General features: G+C 37.4%; 1 protein-coding gene across 7 annotated transcripts in view; it reads left to right on the top strand.

Moving 5' to 3' along the window:
• RUNX1T1 (RUNX1 partner transcriptional co-repressor 1) overlaps positions 1-21520 on the top strand; it is a 113619-nt gene that overhangs the window by 74334 nt on the left and 17765 nt on the right. For all 7 annotated transcript variants that reach the window (XM_079301356.1, XM_079301354.1, XM_079301359.1 and 4 more), the window contains 5 exons: positions 2409-2590; positions 10279-10529; positions 11766-11851; positions 12423-12624; positions 20388-20456. In XM_079301356.1, coding sequence (XP_079157482.1) covers positions 2409-2590; positions 10279-10529; positions 11766-11851; positions 12423-12624; positions 20388-20456 — 790 coding nt within the window. The remainder of the gene's footprint in view (positions 1-2408; positions 2591-10278; positions 10530-11765; positions 11852-12422; positions 12625-20387; positions 20457-21520) is intronic.

Below are 21520 nucleotides of genomic sequence, written 5' to 3'. Positions count from 1 at the left end.
GCTTGAGTTGCCTTAGAAGCCTCATCTCTCCCTGCTCATGATAGGGAGAATATTGATGCTTCATTCTGCATTCAAAATTAGTTATCATTATCTTTCCAAAAACTAGTTCTTGTGTATCAGGACCATGATGACCAAATGCACTCTGCACACTTGACCTGCCTATAGAGGGGTCCTGATTATTCTTCTCCCAACAAACTAATAATTTATTAATATATGGTTTGATAAAGATTGTTTCGAATAATGTCTTGAGCAGGCTGAAAATACTTGAGCTGAACTATAAATTTTTAAATACTGCTTTTCTTGACTTTGAGTTAAGTATTTGTCCAAATATTACTTTGTGCTATTTCAAGCCCAACTTATAAGGCATATCAATCATAGCTTTTCATAGTAACTTCTAAAAAATATATTGACTATATCTGTGTTTCGTAAACATATTAAAAACTGTACATGCTTGTTCTGTGTAAAGAAAATCTGTTCAATCTATTTAGAGAAATTTATCTGCAAATGTTCGTGTTTATAGTTAAAGGGCAAGAGTGAACATTTCTTTAGGAGAAGGTAAACGAGTAAAATAAATCAGTTTTTGCCTAAAAGTTCAAAATTTGGTTGTCTCTAGGAGTATCTATGCATTGAAAAGGTCATTTTTTTTGTTTGTCATAGGGGATAAGGAAGATAAATATGTTGTTCCTTCATTACTCATGTTCTAAGTAGGGTTTTCACATTCCTACCTCACAGATCTGCTGAGATCTTTTAAGTATATACCACTAGTCAAATACTAGATCTGATTCTTTTATTTCTTCCAGATATTTATTTGTAGATATATGTGAACTTCTCCAACTATTTTCTACCATGCAAGGCAGTTCAGGTAGTTGGGTGTCTTGACTTGTAAATGTGAAATTGAAACAAGTGAAAAACCCTGCTCATGACACAGTCAGTCACTCTCTGATAAGTCAAAGAAAATAGATACTTGGTTCTTTCACAAAATATTTCTGTTCGTGTAGATCTGAAAAGAACCTCCATATTTCACAACCATCTTTCCATCCTAAGATGAATAACTGTTAGCAATTTCTAGTTTTTTCTCCACTTTAATATGTGCTGACTATTCTGGCATTTTTTGTGACACAGTGGTTCTGCTCTTATGAGACAGCAACAGGTGCTGGAGCAGTTGCCATTGTTCCAGTGCTAACAAAGTAATTTAAAAAGATCCTGGGCTCAAAATTTTTCAGAACATCTGTTTTTTGTTTGCTTCCTCGCACATTACTTTCAGAACTTTTTTTGACTTTAGAAGTCTTTTCCTGGTTAAAAAAATAAGGGATATTTTTGTTTTGTTTGTTTGTGTTTTTTTTAAAGTGGGAATTATTTCAGAAGCAAAGGAAACTATTGAAGTTGTCTTATTTTTAGTTTCTAAAGATTATGAAATTTAATCCAATACTTGAAAATTCTGAGGTGAAAAATCATTGTGCACTAGGGATGGAACAAGAGAGGTCAAGGTACACTACTTTATGGTACAAAAAATAATTAGCTAAAAAATGAGTGGCCTTTCTTAGTATTGATGTTGGCATGTGCTGCAAAGAAAGGAAGATGTTTCCCAAGATGTGTAACTATCTCTGTAGAAGTAAGGGACATATGGTTCCATCTCTTTTGGCAAAAAGTATGACTAAATATGACCCCAGTAGACGGGCAAAATGTGCTGCCCGGGGATCAACGAGCATTTTAGTTTCTATTTGTCTGAGTCCTGATAATCTCCAGGCCATGACCCAAGTCCCAGTGGGATCATGAAAGAACAGTTAGAAATCCTTCAAGCTACATCTGGCTAGGAGGAGGATCGTAGCTCTTCAGGTGATTAGCTGAAGCTCTGGAACGTGAAATTTTGTTGTAATCTTTATCTTAATGTGCAACTGCAAGTATAATGGGAAAGCTGAGGGCAATCTTATTCTCAATCCTGTTATCCCCAAGGCCCTCAAAAGATGGTGACTGAGGCAGTTTATAGAGTTGTAGATCTCTGGTTTCAGACAATTTTTGAGTACTAACTGCAATCATTGCGAAACAAAGGATTGTCACTTGTTGAAAACAGCTGCTCCATAGAAGATCAGGTTAGATAGTAAGAAAGCAGAAGTCAGCCAAGACAGTGGGTTTTTCCTCTTTAAAGATGTGGCACTGAGACCTGGTTTTCTCACAGCATTTACTGGTTTCTTTTGCACTTTTGGTAAACTCCCATCCTTCCACGCATATTTAGTACAGCTATAGTCACTTTTGGAGGCTGCCTGCTTTCAGACAACTAACGACAAACCTAGCTGGGAATGATGGCAACAGTTTCAACTCAAAGCAGGCTTTTCTCTGATTTCTGATTTTTCTTCATCTGTGTTGGAACTGCCTGCAAGCTGCCCTCTTAACACGTGCTCCTCTTGCAGGCCAATCTGCCCCTGCTGCAGCGGGAGCTGCTGCACTGTGCAAGGCTAGCCAAGCAGAACCCAGCCCAGTACCTCGCCCAGCACGAACAGCTGCTTCTGGATGCCAGCACCACCTCACCTGTTGACTCCTCAGAGCTGCTTCTCGATGTGAACGAAAACGGGAAGAGGCGAACTCCAGACAGGTGAGCACCACCCACCTTCCCTGCCCTGCCCAGTGTCTGTGGGCCAGAGGTGCTGAGTCCACCAGCACGGGGTGGGGCGTGCGGGGATGCTTGGATGGTGGTCCCTGGGTGCCTTCAGTCCAGCCTGGCTGTGAATGTTTCCAGGGAGGCACATCCACCACCTCTCCAGGCAGCCTGTGCCAGGGTTTCACCACCTTCTGTATTAAAAATTTCTTCCTTATACCTAGTCTGAATCTACTCTCTTATTAGCTTAAAATCATTATCCTATGCCCTTTCATAACAGGTCCTGCTTATGCATGTCTACATCCATATGTACATGTATATATATGTAGAGAGAGCTACCTACATATATACATTCTGAGTGTGTAAACATAATACATGCACACACTGATTCAGTCTCCTCAGGACTCACTGGGGTCATATCCACACAGAAGTAATGGTCAGCCAGTATTGTAGGACTTTGTGCACAGTATGTCTGTCATAAAGTGACAGGCAGCAGATCATGCCAGCTCCATATGCAACTACTTTGCACCTGATGTTTTGTTGAACTCAACATTTAATGTGAGGAGAGTCACTAGGCATTTATATTGGGAAGTACAAGGCAAACCCCAAAGCACACTCAGGGCTTTGACTCCTTCTGCTGTGCCATATTTCCATATGCATACATAGAATATGCATAAGGATATTTCTTTTAAAGAGGAGAAATGTTCACTGAAATCTGTTTTGTTGTTGAGCTGAGGAGGGTCCTTGCAGAAGTGGGACCAGTGAATGCATGTGTGTGAAGTACAGTAGCTTTAGGGGTATGGAAGAGTTTTTATTTTTTTGAATAAAGTTCTTTGTTTAGTGTTACAAGGAAATGACTCTTGTGGTTATTTTCTTTTAACTATCTTCCTATTCTAATGTTAAAAATTCAACTGGCATTTACATTTTACCTTTGGGAAACCTCAGGTGTTGTATTTTTCTGTGATTTGTTTGCTATAGGTTTTATAGTGTGGAAAACTTTTATTATGCTCTTCTCCTAAATACCACTACCTGTATGCTTGAGGTATGCAAGTGTCCTAGTTGACCTTTAAATAGAAAAGATGATTTGTAAAGTCAAGAAGTGTCATAATTTTGTACAGGTGACGTTTTTGTGTTGGAACAGACTTGAATGGCACAAAAATAAAGAGAAAACAAAGTCTGAAAGCTCACAGTAAAACTTAAGACTTGTCATAGTCAGAAGTGGACAGTAAAATTAAAAGTCACATAGCATAGAAAAAGATAGGAAAGTATTTGAAATTAGTTTGCCTGAGAGTGTGTTTCAGAAAAATAACTATGGACTAGTGAGAAAATTAAGGTACAAATAGAAGAGGTCTTTTTGTAGGTAGCTACCCTCTTTTCACCAGTTTTTCCAGACAACCTGACCAAATTGAAGCAGCTATTGGGATTAACACAAGCATGTTTCTGCATCCCAGAAAGATGATTAATTTTTGGACATTTTACATGTATTCTCTTACTATGTGCAATGAAATAACTTTTCCAAAGATGAAATTTAACACCTTGGGACAGTTCTGCTATCTTGAGTCTTTTCAGAATAGTATACTGAAACAGCTGTTAAAAAGGCCTCTTAATATCTTGTGAATAACTTAAATGTCAGCATGCTGTACTCCAGTGTCAGTAGCAGACACAACATTTTTCCTACAAGGAGGTAGACACACATGAAATTATCTCATAAGCCAGTGAGGTATTGCTTGATAGAATACAAAGGAGAAGAGGGATGTGCCTTCCTGACAGCACTAACTCACATTTTTTTTTCCTGTTAGTAGAGAGCAGTATTACTCATATTTCCCATAAGGCCACAAAGGAAAAATGCAAAAGTGTTTCCTTTGCTTTCCATCCTTAGCATTTGGAATTATGCTCCTCTCTTTGAGACCCTGTTTGAGAGTGGGGAATTTCAGTTATTTTCTAGTAAGAGCAGTCTCACCTGCATTATCTTCAGTCCTGCTTGTGAGGGAGAACATGGGTGACACAGGTAGAGACCAGGACAAGAACTTTGTATGGAAAAACCTTGTGTTGGTTTTATAACAAAAAGGATATAAGCACATAAAAATGGACCAGCAGATCAGGAGAATATTGGATTTTAAAGTCAGTCTTCATCTTCTAATTAAAACTGAGGCCCAGACCTAGAGAGATTTGGGTATGGTTTATGAATTTTCTTTTTTTCAGCATTTCTTTTTAGTTAAAATATGTAGGTGCTCTTGAAATTCCTAAGTCTCTGCTTGCAAAGTCAGGTGCCTTTGACTTCACAACTGAAATCTCTTAGGCTGTGAACCACTTGAGCAGTTTTCAGCTCCTCCACAGGCACTGATGCAGCTTTTGGGGTGAGGGAAAGAGTTTAACTTGCATTGTTGTGGGTAAGGCCTGAGTTTGAATTCCCAGGGTGCAGGGAGGCTGTAGTGTGGGGTATCCCACAGGCCTGCACACTCCAAGGTGTGGCAGCTTCTGTCAATTGCAGCCTGAAATTCAGCTCCCTAGTTCTGTGGAAGTGGTGTTCCAGAAAAACCCATCCCTTCCTTTTGACTCTGCAATTGTTTGCTGTAATGAAAAATGCTCACCTGAATAGAGACCACCCAGTGCACTCATTGGAATGGTACCTTGAGCTTAAAAAAATAAATTGTTTTTCTTCAGTGTCAAGCAGCCCTGTCACTGGTTAGCCACATCTACTTCTCCATTGCCTAGGACTATAATAAAAGCTATACAGAAAAAAAGTGGTAGTATTGGCTGAGCCAAGTTCATTAGAGTTGTCTTGTGCACTCAAGAACATTTGTGCCACAGATTTAGTAAAAAGAACAAGATGCTTTTGGAAAGATTCTTAAATTTACTGAATTGGTGTCTGCATGCATTTTAATTTGGATAATGTAAGGAAATCAACCACAAAAAACTGTCCTCAGAGGCAGAACATGCCTAGACTGAGTGAGTATTGAAACCAAATACTTGTCTGGCTTTATACTCATTACACTATTAATTATTTTAATTGTTTACAGAGGAGCATGAGGAAACATCTGGAAATACATATACACCTTTTGTTTAGAAATATAAGTAATTTTTGAATATACTAGTAAAAATTCAGCAGAAGGTATCAGACATACTTTAAGGGAAGGGTTTACTGTGACTCTATGGCTAGTAAATGAAAAAAAAAATGCTAAAAGACCACATCTTTCCAAAGAACAAAGTGCAGCTGGAATAATTTTGATTGAAGATATGGGTCTTACTGAAGTAAACTGTGGTATCTTTTTCACTTCTCAAGGTATATGATATAGATATATAGATATATGGTTATGCACAGGCATCCATTGCATGTAATGTATATGTTATATATATACATACACATTTGTATTTTTCATTTGGGCATGGCTAACTGCATACCATTGATGCCAGTAGAGCAGAATACAGTGGAAGATTAGGAAAAGAGTGTGGAACATGTATTACATGTAACCACAGCTGCCTCATGACTTTTTGTTAAAGAAAATCCACATGCAGTAATTTTTTCTGTTTATAATTTCAGAACCTTTTTTGCATATCCATTTTCCAATTCTGGTTATTTATCTGCATATCCAAGTCTACTGTATGTGAGGCTTTATAGAGCAATCTGACAGCCGAGCTTTGTGTTTTACTGAATGTTTTCTTGGTGCATATGGTCTGACACGGATGAGCAGCCACGGTGAGATTTTGGAGTCTATTAAACTAGCTCATTAAAAAGATCAATCTGTTTCTGTAATAACACTGGGAACCATCAGTCACTGCAAGAGAAGAAAACTGACACCTGAGGAGACAACACATTTTGGTAATTTGTTCATGACATGTCATGAACAAAGTGTTCGCTGTATTTTGTTTACAAGTTTTGGAGTTTATATTCTACTGTAGTAAAGCAAAGGAACTTGGACCACAATGAGTTTTTATTTTGGTGAATGAATGCTTAATTATGAATCACAAGATTTAAAATACATTAACAACAAAAAACTTTGTGCTAATTACTCATCCTTTGGGCTTGCTGAAAAGGGCTGATGGGATGAATGTGAGCATGTCATATAGTGACTGCATTTAGGACAGCTGCCTACAAAGTGGATATAGGATAACAAAAAATTCTGTTAAAATAGAATTATTTTGAGTGAGAAGAAAAAAAAAAGTGGCCGTGATTATGTTGTGACTTTAGAAAGTGCTGCTGTGGTTGCAGTACACTTGGAACTCATGACAAGAAATACATGTCAAAGGTACCTGGGCAGAAAGATCAACTTTGATAATATTTTAATACTTACTAAATTAGGTAAATCTTATTTGAAGAGGCTTCTCAATATTTCACCTCAGTAAGGTGAAGGATGCTCACAGCTCTTACATCTGTGCTCCGTGTATGTCGTGTAATTATGCAGAATTTTAAAAGAATTTTTGCAATATGAACTGTTAGCAAGGAAGAAAAGTAATCTTTCTTGTAACACAATATTATAAACAGCTACTTTATTCTAGCAAACCATTTTCAATTGTTTGGTTTGTCAAACCTTTATTGGAGGAAGTCAATTTTAAATCAAAGCATCTTGCACTGTAGTGGACGAACGGTTTTGTCTCATTCTTGTAAGCTGACTTTAGTGTTCTTTGAGATTCATGTAATACCCTTGATCAGGTGAAAGCTAATTTTCTAGTCAAGGCAGTTTTGCATGGTCAGATTTTCTAGCCAGGAAATTATCCATAAATTACAATAATTTAAAATTGAGATCACAACCTACAAACCACATAAATTCTATTAAATGGTTATAGGCAAAAAAGTAAGTGTCTGTTCTGCTGTATTTAATCTGAGTAAATCATGGCTTCAAGTAAAATGACCCCTCGTGTGTTTATAGCTGAAGGAGTCCATCTTTGTCATATTGCCAGTTTTCTAAACAACAGTGTTGATTTGTAGGCACATCAAGGAAAATGTGGCCAACATGAGAAAGAAAAAAAGTGACAGTTATGTTTCCTACACGTTCACTGTTATTTCCTCTCTACAGCTTGTGGTTACTTTGTAAACTCAGATGAAAGCAGATTAAAATTGTGATGATGTTATATTTGGAACTACTATTCAAATGGGTGTGCCATTTACTGGGAAACAGGAGTGCTTCCTCAGGCACCTGAGAAAATGCTGTTGCCCCAAGGGGGTGAGACCTAAAAGTATGAGTAGGACTGAGATCAGAAGTAGATTGATTTCAGTCAAATTCAGAACATCTGAATTAAAGCACTCTTCATACTTTGTCTTTTATCACTATATTCAGTATATTCAGATGTAGTAAGTTTGGCAGTGATTCCTGTTCTTATGAGGTTTTCTAAGTTGTTACTTTTTATATATATTTTATGTGATCAGAAACATTAAGTGAGTTTATGTACAGTCTCATTCTGATATTCTGGTGAGCCGTTCATTTGATCAGTGTAGAAAATATTACAACAGATTGTAGAATTAAATTTTTAGACCCCAAAAAGACATGACAGCCATTACCCAGCATAATAGCAAAACCATAATTTCAGCAAATACATTTTCAACAGTCATATTGCTTTCTATGTTTGTCAGAGTTCAGTTGGTATGCTAGTGTGTTTTCCAAGCTAAAGCAGTGCATTCCAGTTAAGATAATTAAGTACAAAGCATTCTTAGAAACCACAGAAATACCTGTACATTAAGGTGCAAATATATACATTTTTATGAAAATATATGATTTTAACATCAAGCTGTAGTGCAGAAAAGGAAAACTGGATTCCCACTTTTATGCCTTCACTTGAGGGATCAAAAGTCAATGAGTTATGTAATTGTTTGCTGTTTCTGACTTTTACCCATCTAAGTTAGAGATCATTCTAGTTGTAGTGCTAAAGGACTTAGGTGAATTATTAGTTTGCCTTGTACAGACAGGAAGCTCCACTTCTTTTGCTTTCATGGTATTTTGACAACTGGATGATTGGCACATGGAGTTTGAGTAAATACGTGCAAAGAAAACACACACCAGCAACTAAATACAAACTTGTCTTGAAGAGCTGTCAGAAACCACCCATTGGGAGTTATTGCAAGCAGTTACATCATGCCAAAAATAATAAAAAAATATATGATGGACCTCAGGTTTTCTTGGTTAGGAGTTTTCACAGTCATGGTGAATTTCTTTTGGAACAAGGTACATGCTCCACTTTAGCAAAGTATGTCTTTTATATCTGCCCAAAATTAGAATAGATGTCCTAATGTGCTGGTGAAAGATTCTTCCCTTTTTGCCAAGTTACAGTTTAGTAAAATATATATACCTGCAGCTTCTCTAACATTAGTAATTTTGGTGAGGTCTCTGAGAAGTTGTTTCAGTTCTTCTGAAAACAATGCAGCCCATCTATTAATTTCCTGCTTCTAGTTAGAAGAACTTTGTCAGATTCTGTCTCTCAGAGGATATTGACAATGATTTAGTTTCATGCTTCCTCTCATTGGCAGTAAATGAGAACCTGTTGAGGGGTGACAATACACAGTGTTTCCTCACAGTCCCTCAAGGGTGGTTTATTAGCTTTCTGGGGGAAGGTTTGTTGTAGAGCAGTTTGTTTCAAGAACAGGCAAACAAGAAAATTAGTTCAAAATTATCTTTCTGTCTAAGTGTCAAAAAATTGCATTATTACTAGGAATGATGCATTATACCATTAATTTCTTCCAGAGGATAAAGTTCTTTTATAAAAAAGCAGCTTAATAAAGATTTTTGGAGGAGGAATGAAACCTCCATTTGCAATATTTATATCTAATAAACTTTCTGATCAGAGCTAATATTTTGTAGGTTTTCTTTATTCACGTGGTTAAAAAAAAAATTTAATGGAGAATTAATTCAGGGTGAGTTCAAGATTCTCAGGCAGAGGTGTCAAGAAGAGATTTATTTGGAAATAGCTAATTATTAATTGAATTAAAGAGTAACTGGAACGTAAAAAACCACTGTCCTTCTCCTCAGTAGCTCTAAAATCCTTGTCTCAGTAGCATAAAATCCTTGTCTAAGAGTAATGGAGTGGGAAATCCTGAACATTACTGAGGACTTGAGTCTAACCACATCTTCTGCAAAATTAATGACAGTCACAGCACCTTTGACTGGAATAGACCAGATGTTGCAAAAATCTCTGAAGTATGCATTTCTCATCATTCAGAGTCAATTTTTCCCCAAAGTCTCTGTGTTACACTGATCTTGATGGAAGCTCATGGCATGCTGAGCTTCAACACACTGACATGCACTGCTACTTTCTGGTATCCTCCTGAAAAAAAAAAAAAGGCATTTCTTGAGCTGCAGATTTCTCCTAATCACTATAAGCTATAGCACTATCCAAAATAGAAATTTTTGCAGTCTATGGCTTCATGTATCAGTTGATGGCTTCACCTCTGCAGTTGCATGTGTATCCATCCCATCAGCAGTGATCTCAGCTTGCTATCCAGGCCCTCATTAAGTGACTCCATCAGAAGGCTCACCCTGCTAGTATTTCTCAAGTCACAGGGATGGTTGGACAAGGTGAATGAGTCCTTTGTATGTTTCGAATCAGCAGTGTTATGAAATGTTCTGCAACATCACACATTTGGAGGAGAGTAAAAGAATAGCCTTTAGTTCCTGAAGCTGTATGTGTAGGTGGGTATGAATGTTCCCAAGCTCTGTTTACTAAATGAATTAAAGTTCCTTTGCTTTGTTTTTCAGAACCAAAGAAAATGGCTTTGACAGAGAGCCTTTGCACTCAGAGCATCCAAGCAAGCGGCCCTGCACTATTAGCCCAGGCCAGCGGTACAGTCCAAATAATGGCTTATCTTATCAGCCCAATGGTCTGCCTCATCCCACCCCTCCTCCACCTCAGCATTATCGTTTGGATGATATGGCCATTGCCCACCACTACAGGGACTCATACAGACACCCCAATCACAGGGACCTCAGGGACAGAAACAGACCTATGGGTAAGGCACGTTGATTTTCTGCATTGTTTTTTTAGGTTTCTGTTTCCCTTGTGACTCCAGTTTTGTGAACTGGATCTTTTTACCTGCTGTTCAGATATGGCCTTTATGGCTGTTTGTCCATCCAGCTGTTTCTAATGGCATTATTTCAGATCTGTATTTGTAAAAGTGGATTTAATTTTGTCTCTAAGGAGAGAGGGTCAGAAGCAGGAAGAACCTGTGTTTTCAAAGGTGCATGGGTGACATGGACACTCAGGTGTATGGCAGGCAAGAATAGGTAGAGCCTTTTATTTTTATTTTAATGTCAGATTTGTGATGATGGCAACATCAATATAGCTTGATTTCAGCTTAGAGCAGAAGAAAGTTGTTACCTTTCAGAGAAGTGTTGTGTGTGTGGCATCTCCAGAGCATGGGGATCTCTGCAGAGGACGTGAACAGCAGAAGCGCCAGCCACACCCTGTGCAGCATGGTTTGGTTTAAAGAGCCTGATGCTCTTGGATTGTGATTCACATCTGCACTTACTGTTCTTACTTGTTTTAAGCAAATCTTAAGTAAAAGAGGAACACTTACAAGTATTCAGCATCTGTACAGAAGAGGCTAAACAAAGAACAAGTGTTGGTTCCCCTTGAGTGTTGATAATAAATATTGGCTTGGTTGTATCATGTTGTCAGCTGCTCTGATATATGTGCTACATTTTAACCACATGTTGTTTAAACATCTGTGAAGGGACAAACCCTTAATGATGACATGGTAGTAATTACTGTATTTAGTGAAATAACACTGAGTTTATACAATATTTTTTCAACTCTCTGAAGTACAGCTAGTGTTATATGCACTGAGTTACCAAATAATTGCCTTGCTGACTTCAAGTAGTGCAAATGAAAAATTATATATTGCATTATGTTATACTTATGTGTATTATAATTGTACATAGTCAGAAAGAGCTGTGTCCATTTTTGAAAGGTCATCTTGCAGCCTATAGAACTTACCGAATTGAAGACATTAAATTGAGCAAAACAGTAGCATCTTGTATGGGAAAAAGTACTAAAGACCACTTAGAGCAAAGTTTTAAGAAGCCTTTTTTTTTTTTTTTTTTTTTTTTTTTTGGTGTGTGTGTGGAGGTATTCCTGATGCTAGAACAGGTATGATTGGTTTGTCTATACTCTCTTTTTTCTTCTGCTTTTTTTCCCCCATAGAGGACTTGCAACATTGTAAACATAATTTGCTCCTCTTTGACAGGGTTGCATGGCACGCGTCAAGAAGAAATGATTGATCACAGGCTAACAGACAGAGAATGGGCAGAAGAGTGGAAACATCTTGACCATGTAAGGGCTTAATATCCATTTATGTATAATTGTCTGAACAGACACCTTCTAAGATAGGAATTTAAAATTTTTATTTAAAAACCTATCTGCATTCTAGGACAAGTTTTGAAAGCTTTGCTGATTAAATCAGAGGGCTTGATGTTCTCCATTAGATAGTTCATACCAGACCTTGCTGATAAGTGTCTCCTGCATTATCTTTCTCTATAAATGCTGGATCAGGGGCATAGGTTTGTTCCTGTACTTATTAGGTCTTGTAAAATTTGTAGGCATCAGTTCTGGACCACATCTTGTGTCCTCTGTGGTGCCACGTAATACTAGTGGTAGGGCTACAGCATGTTCAGTTGTTTTCTCCTTGTTTTTGCTCTTTCTCCCTATCTGTATAGTTTAGGATCACCAGTTAAAAAGACAATGATTGTGATTCTTAAGACAAGTCTAGAATTTTTCAGCTATAGTTGAGGTTAATGGAGAGGGACTCCTTTGTTATTAAAACTCATGCACTCAGTACATTAACATTTTCTTTATTATAAAAAATTCTTCTTTGTTTCTGTGTTCCATCCGCTGCTGTGAATAGTTGTTGAACTGTATAATGGACATGGTGGAAAAAACGAGGCGATCTCTCACTGTCCTACGGCGATGTCAAGAGGCAGATCGTGAGGAGCTGAATTACTGGATACGGCGGTACAGTGATGCAGAGGATTTAAAAAAAGGTGGAAACAGCAGCAGTAGTCATTCCAGACAGCAGAGTCCAGTGAATCCAGATCCAGTTTCATTAGGTACAGTATCCTCATTGAAAATCGTGTTCTCTTTAAGCTGAGCTAAGTGATAGATGATGTTTGCATTTGTTCTTCTGATTCTTCTGTTATAGTGATGATTCCTCTCTGCTGTCTGCTGCTTCTGGGTGGAATGGCTTGAGGTTTTTTGCATGATGGTCATTTTGGTAATTTGTTTTCCATTCAGCAGAGTGTTGGGTGGAAGAACAGACTGTCATGTAGGGGTGGTAGGGGTGGCAGAGCAGTGAGATGTACATTGATTCTCTGTTCCTTCTGACTCCTTCTCTTGCTCAGTTGTTTAAAAAAAATTGTAGGTGCTTCTGGATTGTTTGCAGTTTGAAACAGAGGGCTTCCACCTTCTTAAATCAAATGACAACTTGGAAGTTGTGGAAAGAAATGGAGTTTAAAGATATAGACACTTCTTAGGTGTACTTGGTTTCTGTGTAAGAAAGGAACAAGATCTGAGATGCTCAGAGTCATGTATGCACAATCCTCCCAGGTCTGTGTCCATTACTGCAGCTTGTGCAGGTGTGCCTGAGGACTGTTTGTTGTGTAGTTCCGTGGAGCTGTGCAGGCCTTGACTCAAGCTGCAGAGATTGAGCTGGGTGGGCTGCAGCCACCTTACAAGGACCAGACCAAACATGTGAGCTCTCACCTCTGCAGACCCTTACAGTCACTCTCACATGGTGCTTTGCTCTAAGAGGACTCTGCTCTATAAAAACAAGCTTTTACTTTGGGGACTTTCTGTAAGTTACTAGTATTTTGGCCTTTTTCTACCCCATCTCCTCCCTTTCATGGCAGATATGATAAAGAAACATCTTGGTGATACCTTTTTATTGTTGCTCTTTTGAAGACAACAGGAGAAGACTATGCTTGTTTGTCTAATATTATCTTGTAAAAAAAATCTGTATCCAATGCCATCTACTCAAAATCATCATGATCTGTGCTCATTAGTAGAATTGCACGTGTGTTATTTTGCAACTAGATTTTAACTGTGTTTTCTTTTTGCCTTTAAGAATAACTTACTGAGTCAAAAATTTGTTTAATTGCAAATAGAAAAACAGCAAAACAAATTTAATCCCATCTCCATCATTCTCTTAGTAAATTTCTGGAGTTATTACTGTAATATTTAGTACCTCTTGATAACAAACAAATCTTTTTTGTGGATGTGTGTCTCAAATTACCTGAGTCAATAGCTCTATAAATGTGCTCTGATCAGTGGAAGGAAGGGTTATGGAAATGCTTCCATAGCTTGCTAATAAGTCTAGTCCCTAGAGGAGCCCTTCTCAGAAAGTATTCAGGTAATGGCTTGTGTGAACAGTGCTAAATGTAATGTAAAGAAAGACTCATAAATACAGCATCTGAAACATTAGCAACTTGAGGAAGAACACTTGTGAATAGATCAGAAGCAGTGGCTCATATATCTAGTAAAGCTTTGATGCAAGAGACAGGCCATGGGAGTTGTGTAGTTAGTAGGTATAAAAAGATGAAAGATAACTTGAGTGTTTATATTTCCCCAAGGAAACTGGAACTCATGACATTCATCAGAACTTTGTGATAATGTTACAATCCAAGAAAACTAGTCATCAGCACAACAGGTACATAAGATAAAATGAAGATTAAGCATACAGTTAGATCCCTATATTAGCATTTGTTTACGTACTTGACAAGATGGATTCTTGGAAAAAGCAAAGTCTTCTGGCTTAAAAGATAGTTATACAGCACAGCCTTTGGCATTGGACATATCAGTCAGCTCTGCAGTACTATGGGTACAAATGAACTGGTTAGAGTAAGTCCATTCAATTTTAACGTGCCCATTTTGGTTATTTGGTTGAAAACATACTTCTGAGACTCACAAACACGAAACTTGAATTACTTCAGTGATGTAGCATCCAGGTTAGTTGTAAATATTGGTAAGAAGTGCTTTTATGTCTGAGATGGCAGGGAGAAAATACTTTGGAGTCTATAGAAAGCTAATCCATATATTTCCTCAAATCTGGTACTAATCTAGTTAACAAAATAAAAACCCCTAATATTCAGAGGTATAATGAAACTAAAGAAGTGTCTGTGAGCCCTGAGATGCTTTAGGGCTTTTTATTTTAATTTTGAAGTGGGGAAAAAGGGTTTGAAAAATTCCTCCTAATTAAAGTACCACAGCATGTAAATACTGGGGGGGGGGGGGGGGGGGGGGGGGGGGGGGGTTGCTGCAGAGATTCTAAATGTCAGTGATTATCCTGTGTACTTTTTTGTTGGTGTTTTTTTTTCCCCCCAACAAGGTAATCCACTCTTTAAATCCATCTTGTCATCTCCACTATCAAGAGAAAAAGAAAGGGGCCATATGTCTGCATTATTTGTGCCTTTGTTTCTTCTTCTTCACAATTCAAATATCATCACTGAAGTGATAACTTCGTGTTACAAACATTATGCCACAGTCTTGCTGAATATAGGTCTTGCTGAAAAACTCTGATAGTTGGAGTTAAAAAATAATTGAAGAAAATTCTGGTTGTCATTTTGAACCAGTAGACCTTATTTCCTGCCAAAGATTTTTGTGCTTCTTTTAATTTGATATCCCTGTAAATCATGTTGAGTTTGCAGTATCTGATCAATATTTTTCTGTTGATATTTTTTAATTAAAAAAAAATAAATTAAATACTTGATTATTCATTTTAATGCAATGTAATCCAATACACACATTAGCCAGCTACAACAGGTTACAAGCTCCCATTATTCTCCAAGAATGTGCTGAAGGTAAGAGGGTCTATTCTTTTCAGTCTGAATAATACATGTTTATGAAAGTCTAAAAATGACTCAGATTTTATATATATTCACTTGATTAACTGTGATGGTCTATGAAGTGAATAATACATCATCCAACTCCTCCATTTCTGCTGAAGAATTTCAGTACTACATACTGCAGCAGGACTGCAACTTTCATCCTAATAGTGAATAATTACCCATATCAGACACTGTATACTGAAATACACGCAGTGGGATAAATTAAAGATGAGGGTTCTTCAGCATCGTGGGTTATAAACAAGATCTATAACCATACTGAGTGCAGCTGTGGCTCTAGATAAGTGGAGCAGGCACACATCACAAGGTCTGCAGCAGTGTTGATATTTTGTGTCTGTTGAATTTATCTGAATGGAAATCTTACAAAACAGAGTTTGAAATCTCCAACTGAAGAGTGCTAATACCTGCAGGATTTGCCTCAGGAAACCAGGATTCTCAGAAGTGTATGAATTTGTCAAAAACACATAGGTTAGCCATTTCTTAATGCATTTTTAAATGTTAACCCTTTCAGACTCTTTTTATTTTTCCTAAAGCTGTTTCAGTGCTAGCCAGAGCATTCCTGCCAAGACATGTCTGTTCATGCTGTGATTATAAACCTGTTCCTTTGCCATTTGTAGATAATCAGCATTGCTATGATATGCATGATATTCTCACCACGAGCACACCGTAATGCTGTGAATACCACAGTAACATTGAAAACTTGTAATTCTAGAATGTAAAGCCTCTGTGATGCTGGTCACTGATGACATTAAGTATTGCTCTTAATCCACTCACTGCATGGGAGGTTTGGGCTAGATTGTGGCTGATTGAACTGCATGCTGTTAGGTAGAGCTCCAAATGCAGAAACATTGCATGTGTGTGTTCTCAGGGCTCAGTTCTGACACAGCCTCTGCTAGAGGATGGTTCAGTAATACAGTACCTATGTGGCTTTTCATTTCTTACTCTTTTACAACGAGAACACAACAACTATATTTTTAACGCAATTTCGAGGGGTGTTGCAACAGCCACAAAAATGTATTAGAGGGCAAAGAAGGGCAAAGATGTGTTTAAAAATACTGGGAATGCTTGTCCCTCAACCAGGTTTGCAAGGTAGTCTCATTCAGTGTTACCCACCTTCAGATCTCTATCTTTCATTATGTGGAACTGGCACACTTTTGAACTTGACTTTACAAACAAGATAGTGAATATTTTATATTTGTTACTCTGAGAAATCTTTTTTTGTTTGTTTTCTGTGTCTTGCTAATGGTGTTACATTTATTATGGGATAGAATGATGCAGAACTTGCATATGAAATATGGAAACCACATAAATACATAAAAAGGCATATATTTAATTTGTTCAGGGCTGCTTATATCTAGTTTTTATTATTTTTGAGCCTCAATATTTCGTATGGCATGTAGGGTATTATTATCACTGCCAGCACTTTCATAAATGAGGTAAATTCTAAAAGATCATCAAAACATCAGCTATTCATCTCCATTTCTTAATACTTTGTTTTATAGACTTGCATGTTACTGTCTGGTGATAAAAAGCTTCAGTTCTTTTGTTTTGCCAGCTTACCTTCTGTCCTTCTTTCCAAATATGAATTAGACTTTTTGAGATTATTGAACATTTCTTTTCCTTCTTAGTCTTTCTATTTGGTTTTCTTGGGTTTGAGCCTAATTATCACATGAGAGTTCATATAATTTACTTGGTCCTAGCCTTTCATCTCAGTTTCACTTTGCAGATCCATATTTATGGCTGCTTTTACAACTTTCCATGTTCCTGCACATTACTCTCTTTCAGCACCTTTTCTCTTTGTCTTAAAGCCTCCAAAAATTTAATTTGAATGTGAGAACTGAAAACAATGCAAAGTTTTGTGTTTTCTTCATGTGTATTCTTCTGTCCTACTCCAACAACTTTCTTACTATTTCACAAATTTATTTCACATAAAAATACAACATTTCAATTCCCTTTTTAATATCAAAAGTGTCATTTGTTTTTACCTCATTTAAGCATTTAGAGACAAGTACAGATTATACTCAGATATATATGTACTTTTTATTTTCCTTGTTCATCTTTTCCCTTTGGTTCAGTAGGAACTGGACTAATTACCAACAAATGCTTTCATGCTTTGTCATGAATTTCAAGTAAATTCAGTAGTGTACATACTGTTGTTCTCCATAATGATATTGTTGCATTTTCACCATTAACAAACCTTTGTTATTATGTCTGACATGTAAAGTCTTTTCCAATGTCCTTTTCTGAATGATCTGACTTGTCACTTAGGATTTTTCTTAATGTTGTCTGATTTCAATCCATTTCCTTCCAGGCAGCATTTACTTTGACTTCTAGGTGCTGCAGTTAGTTATTTAATATCATGTGTTGTCCTCATTATGCCTTTTTACAGTTGTTTTTACATTCAGTATTTCGGGGGCTTCACTCAATTATGTTTATCTTGCTTCTGTTTTAATGAACAATTTTTATGATTCTTAAGCTGAAGGACTCCTTACCTTAAAACCACTTAATATGTAAGATTTATATCCTCTGATTTCCTGCAGTTTAGCCTTAGAAAGAAGATTGTTTTCACGGGCTCATCACTGCTGACTAAACAATAGCCATGTTACTAAAATTTTTCTGGCTAGGAAAATATGTTTTTTATTATCTTCATAAGTGCTTCTTGTCTTTTTTGTGCACCATTCCAAACTCTGGGAAAGTCTCTCATAAGCTCTTGATTTAAGTCTTCTTGCAGAGGATCTCATTCCTCATGTAAATAATTTGTGGTTGGAATAAGAGCTTGATTGATGTTTATGTTTTGGAAATTTTAACAATTAGCTGGAAATCTGGTCATTTATGTCATTGAATTCCATTTTTGGAAAGTCATGTGTACCAAAAAATCAGTTCCACATCTCTCTGTTCTTTTTATTTCTTTTCTTTTTTTTTTGGTTCCCCCTAAACTAAGAGCCATAGACTTAAATCAAGGTTATGCTCCCCTTACACTGGATGGTACCTTAAACAGCAGACAGGAAAACTCAATACAAAGTAAAGACATGAATGCAACAAACCCCTTGTTTTGCCACATTTGGAGTCTGGTTGCATCTTTTCCTGCAGGTATTCCATGAAGAACAAACAAGAGTGGTTTTTTACCTTTATTTTTCTTGAACTGTCAAACACTATTTTCTGCTGTTGCCTCTCTCCCCCTAACTGAACTGGCACTGTGCCTGTAAGTCTAAAAGCCTTTAAGGGGTGAAAACTGTACGCAAGGCTATTTGTCATCTCCAGAATCATGCAAGCCAAGCCATACTGAGAATTTTCCCATTTTTGGTATCAGATCTGAAATCCTCTATTGAGTTGATTAAACCAATATAAATAGCTGTTTTATAAAATCTACACACACACACAGAGTATTATTATTTTATGCTTGAGAGGTGTGAAAGTCTGCTGACAAAAATCCATTTTAAATTGTTGTCCCATTCTTCATTGACAAACAGAAGAGCTGGATAAATCTGCTCAGCTGCCTGTCAGATGGGAAGATGCACTCCCAGTCACTGTCTGCAGATTCTCATGCTGGAAACTACATCTGTGAACCAGTGCACAGGGATTGGGATTCCCTACTCTCTGTTGAAAAAGTCCGTCATTTCCACCTTTGTTAGCTGCCTGCATTATATTAATCTTTCAAAAGCATTTATGTGGTCTACTGTATGTAAACAGTATTGTATGGATGCTTGTAGTGGTGTAGGAAATTATTTGCAAAACCTGATGTTTCAACCTTTTTCTTAAAAATACTGCCTTTTAACCTCTATAGTGAATAAAAGCTCGTAACATACAAAAATGAATACATTTAGTCAAAATTAGTATTCAGAGAATGGTAGGTATACTCTTGTTGTATTTCAAGCTCAGACATCAAGCAGGTAATTGATTTTTAGCAACATCTCCAAAAACATGCAAACATATCTGTAATGTAATAAATCAAGTTTTTTTATTTAGGCAGTTGAATTCTGACACACACTTGTAATAGCAATCATGGCAGTGAACTTAGTTTTATGTGTTTGGTTAGGTTTTCTTCATTTTGTCCTCTATTACTTTGAATAATATTAATCAGTTTTTAAATTGTATTTGAAAGGAGCCATTTCAATTTCATCTCCCAAGGATCTGTGTGCTAAATTTCAGGCCAAAGTGAATTTTCTTTTTGTGTTGTCTGATCTTAGGTCTTTGAAGTCCCTGTGGAAGGGATCTTGCTGATTTCAGAACTCTTAGGCCCAGGCTAAAGGTTAAACCTTCTTTTAAAAAAAAAGAGAAGAAGGTGAAAGAGCTGTCAAAATGTGATTGAAATATGTGGGTGAATTACGAGCTTCAGCTTCAGTGAGGTTGTTTGGCAGCTTCTATTTAGGGGCTTAACCTAAAGTTCAAGGTTCTGTTTTTCAAACTCTTGCAGCTACAATTGCCACCATGGGCTCAGATATAGGAAAGCATAGCTCTGAACTTAGAGAAACACCCCTTTGCTTTTCTGTGGACAACTTATTTGATCACTGGAATGACATCTTGACTTTTATCTGCACTCATCAGTACTCTATTTTGCACAGAGCAGAAGTGCCAAACCTGCACTGTTGGCTTCTTTCTTTTTCCTTTTCATAAATACAGTGAGAAAGGATAAAGCATGTCACTCCCTCAGTTTGTCTCACAAAGCCTCCCTTGAAAGTGTGGATACTGTCATACAGAGTTGACTCAAAACACTGTAAAATAAAAATAAGTTGAGCATCTTAACATGGCTTAAGATGAGACATTCAAGTCATAAGCATTGATCTGGTCTATGTGACATTCATGAGCTACAGCCACGGCATCCTTTTTGTTTTGAGGAGAGAAAAGCTTCACTTGCTTCTTTGTCTGAGCTATAATTAAAGAGAAAAGGTACTTTTCTCTAAGCCTTGTTCTCAAGAAACCAGCATTGCTTATGATGCTCTTTCTTTTTCCCTCTTCACCCCCTCCCCCTGCAGAATCTCATCGGGAATTCCTTCACAGGCCTGCATCTGGATACGTGCCAGAGGAGATCTGGAAGAAAGCTGGTAAGAACTGTTTAAAAACACCAGCTTAGTTGTCTGGCAGCTGTGTGCAGTTGTTAATGCACTGATGGGAGGAATTCGGAGGCGGGGGAAGGGCTTACTAGTAACAAGAAGAAATTTTGTTTAATAATCTTATACTGGAACTGATCAGGACATTAAATAATTTTATAATAGAAGCATCTGCTGCTATAGTTACAGGAATATCAGTCCTTCCAATATGGATCCCTATTTTCAGGGCTTTTAATGGTTTCAGGCTGAAACTTGATATATTAAAAGTTTGTCTGTTAGCAATTAAAAAAAGAAAAGAGGTTAGTGTGGGTGGTTTTATTTAAGCTTCAGGGTTCTTACCTAGTTAAGGTAAGAATTCCCAAAGGAGAGGAAAAAACCCAAGTACACCTGTTAAAAAAAAGACTTCAACTATGCTAAGTAACCATTCTTAATTTAAAAAAGATTTTGTGCCTGTCAGCCCCCAGTGAAGCCTGTGCTCATAAACCTGCAGAGTGTGCAATGAAGTCAGCAAGTTCGCATCTCTGCAGCTGCTCTGGCTGTTTGCAGGGCATTGACAGCATCTGCCTGTGCCTGGAAAGCACCCTGGGCAGACCTTGTGGTTGTGCAAAGTTTTCTTAACACTGAAACTCTGTCTGAGCACAGGAGTTTCCTGGCAGGGATCCCACTCTGGTACTGGAGCTAAACCTTTGCTCTTTTGACACTGACATCAGAGCTTCCTTGTTTTCAGAGGGGCCAGGAGGCAGCTCTTGAACTCCATGGAGATAGTTGAGGAGCTATTTATACACCCAAACACACCCCCCTGCTTTTGAACACCTGTATAACCATGAAGTCTGCAGCAGCTGTCTGAGCAGCAGTTAATGATTAAATGGCAAATATGCAGCAGTATTGATGCTTTCTGATCGAATTCCTGTAAATGCTTGATGCTTTGCAGTGTATTTTAAGCTAGATACACAGCATACATGTAAACATGTTATGCTATTACCTTGTTGCATCAGACAAGAATTTGTGTTTTGTGTGTAATGTGGGCTTACCATATAAAGTCTACATTTGTCAATATG

This window comes from Erithacus rubecula (assembly GCF_903797595.1).
Source record: "Erithacus rubecula genome assembly, chromosome: 3".
In the NCBI taxonomy this organism is placed as follows: Eukaryota; Metazoa; Chordata; class Aves; order Passeriformes; family Muscicapidae; genus Erithacus; species Erithacus rubecula.
Note: the sequence above shows the minus strand (reverse complement) of the source record. Positions and strands in the feature narration are given on the sequence as shown.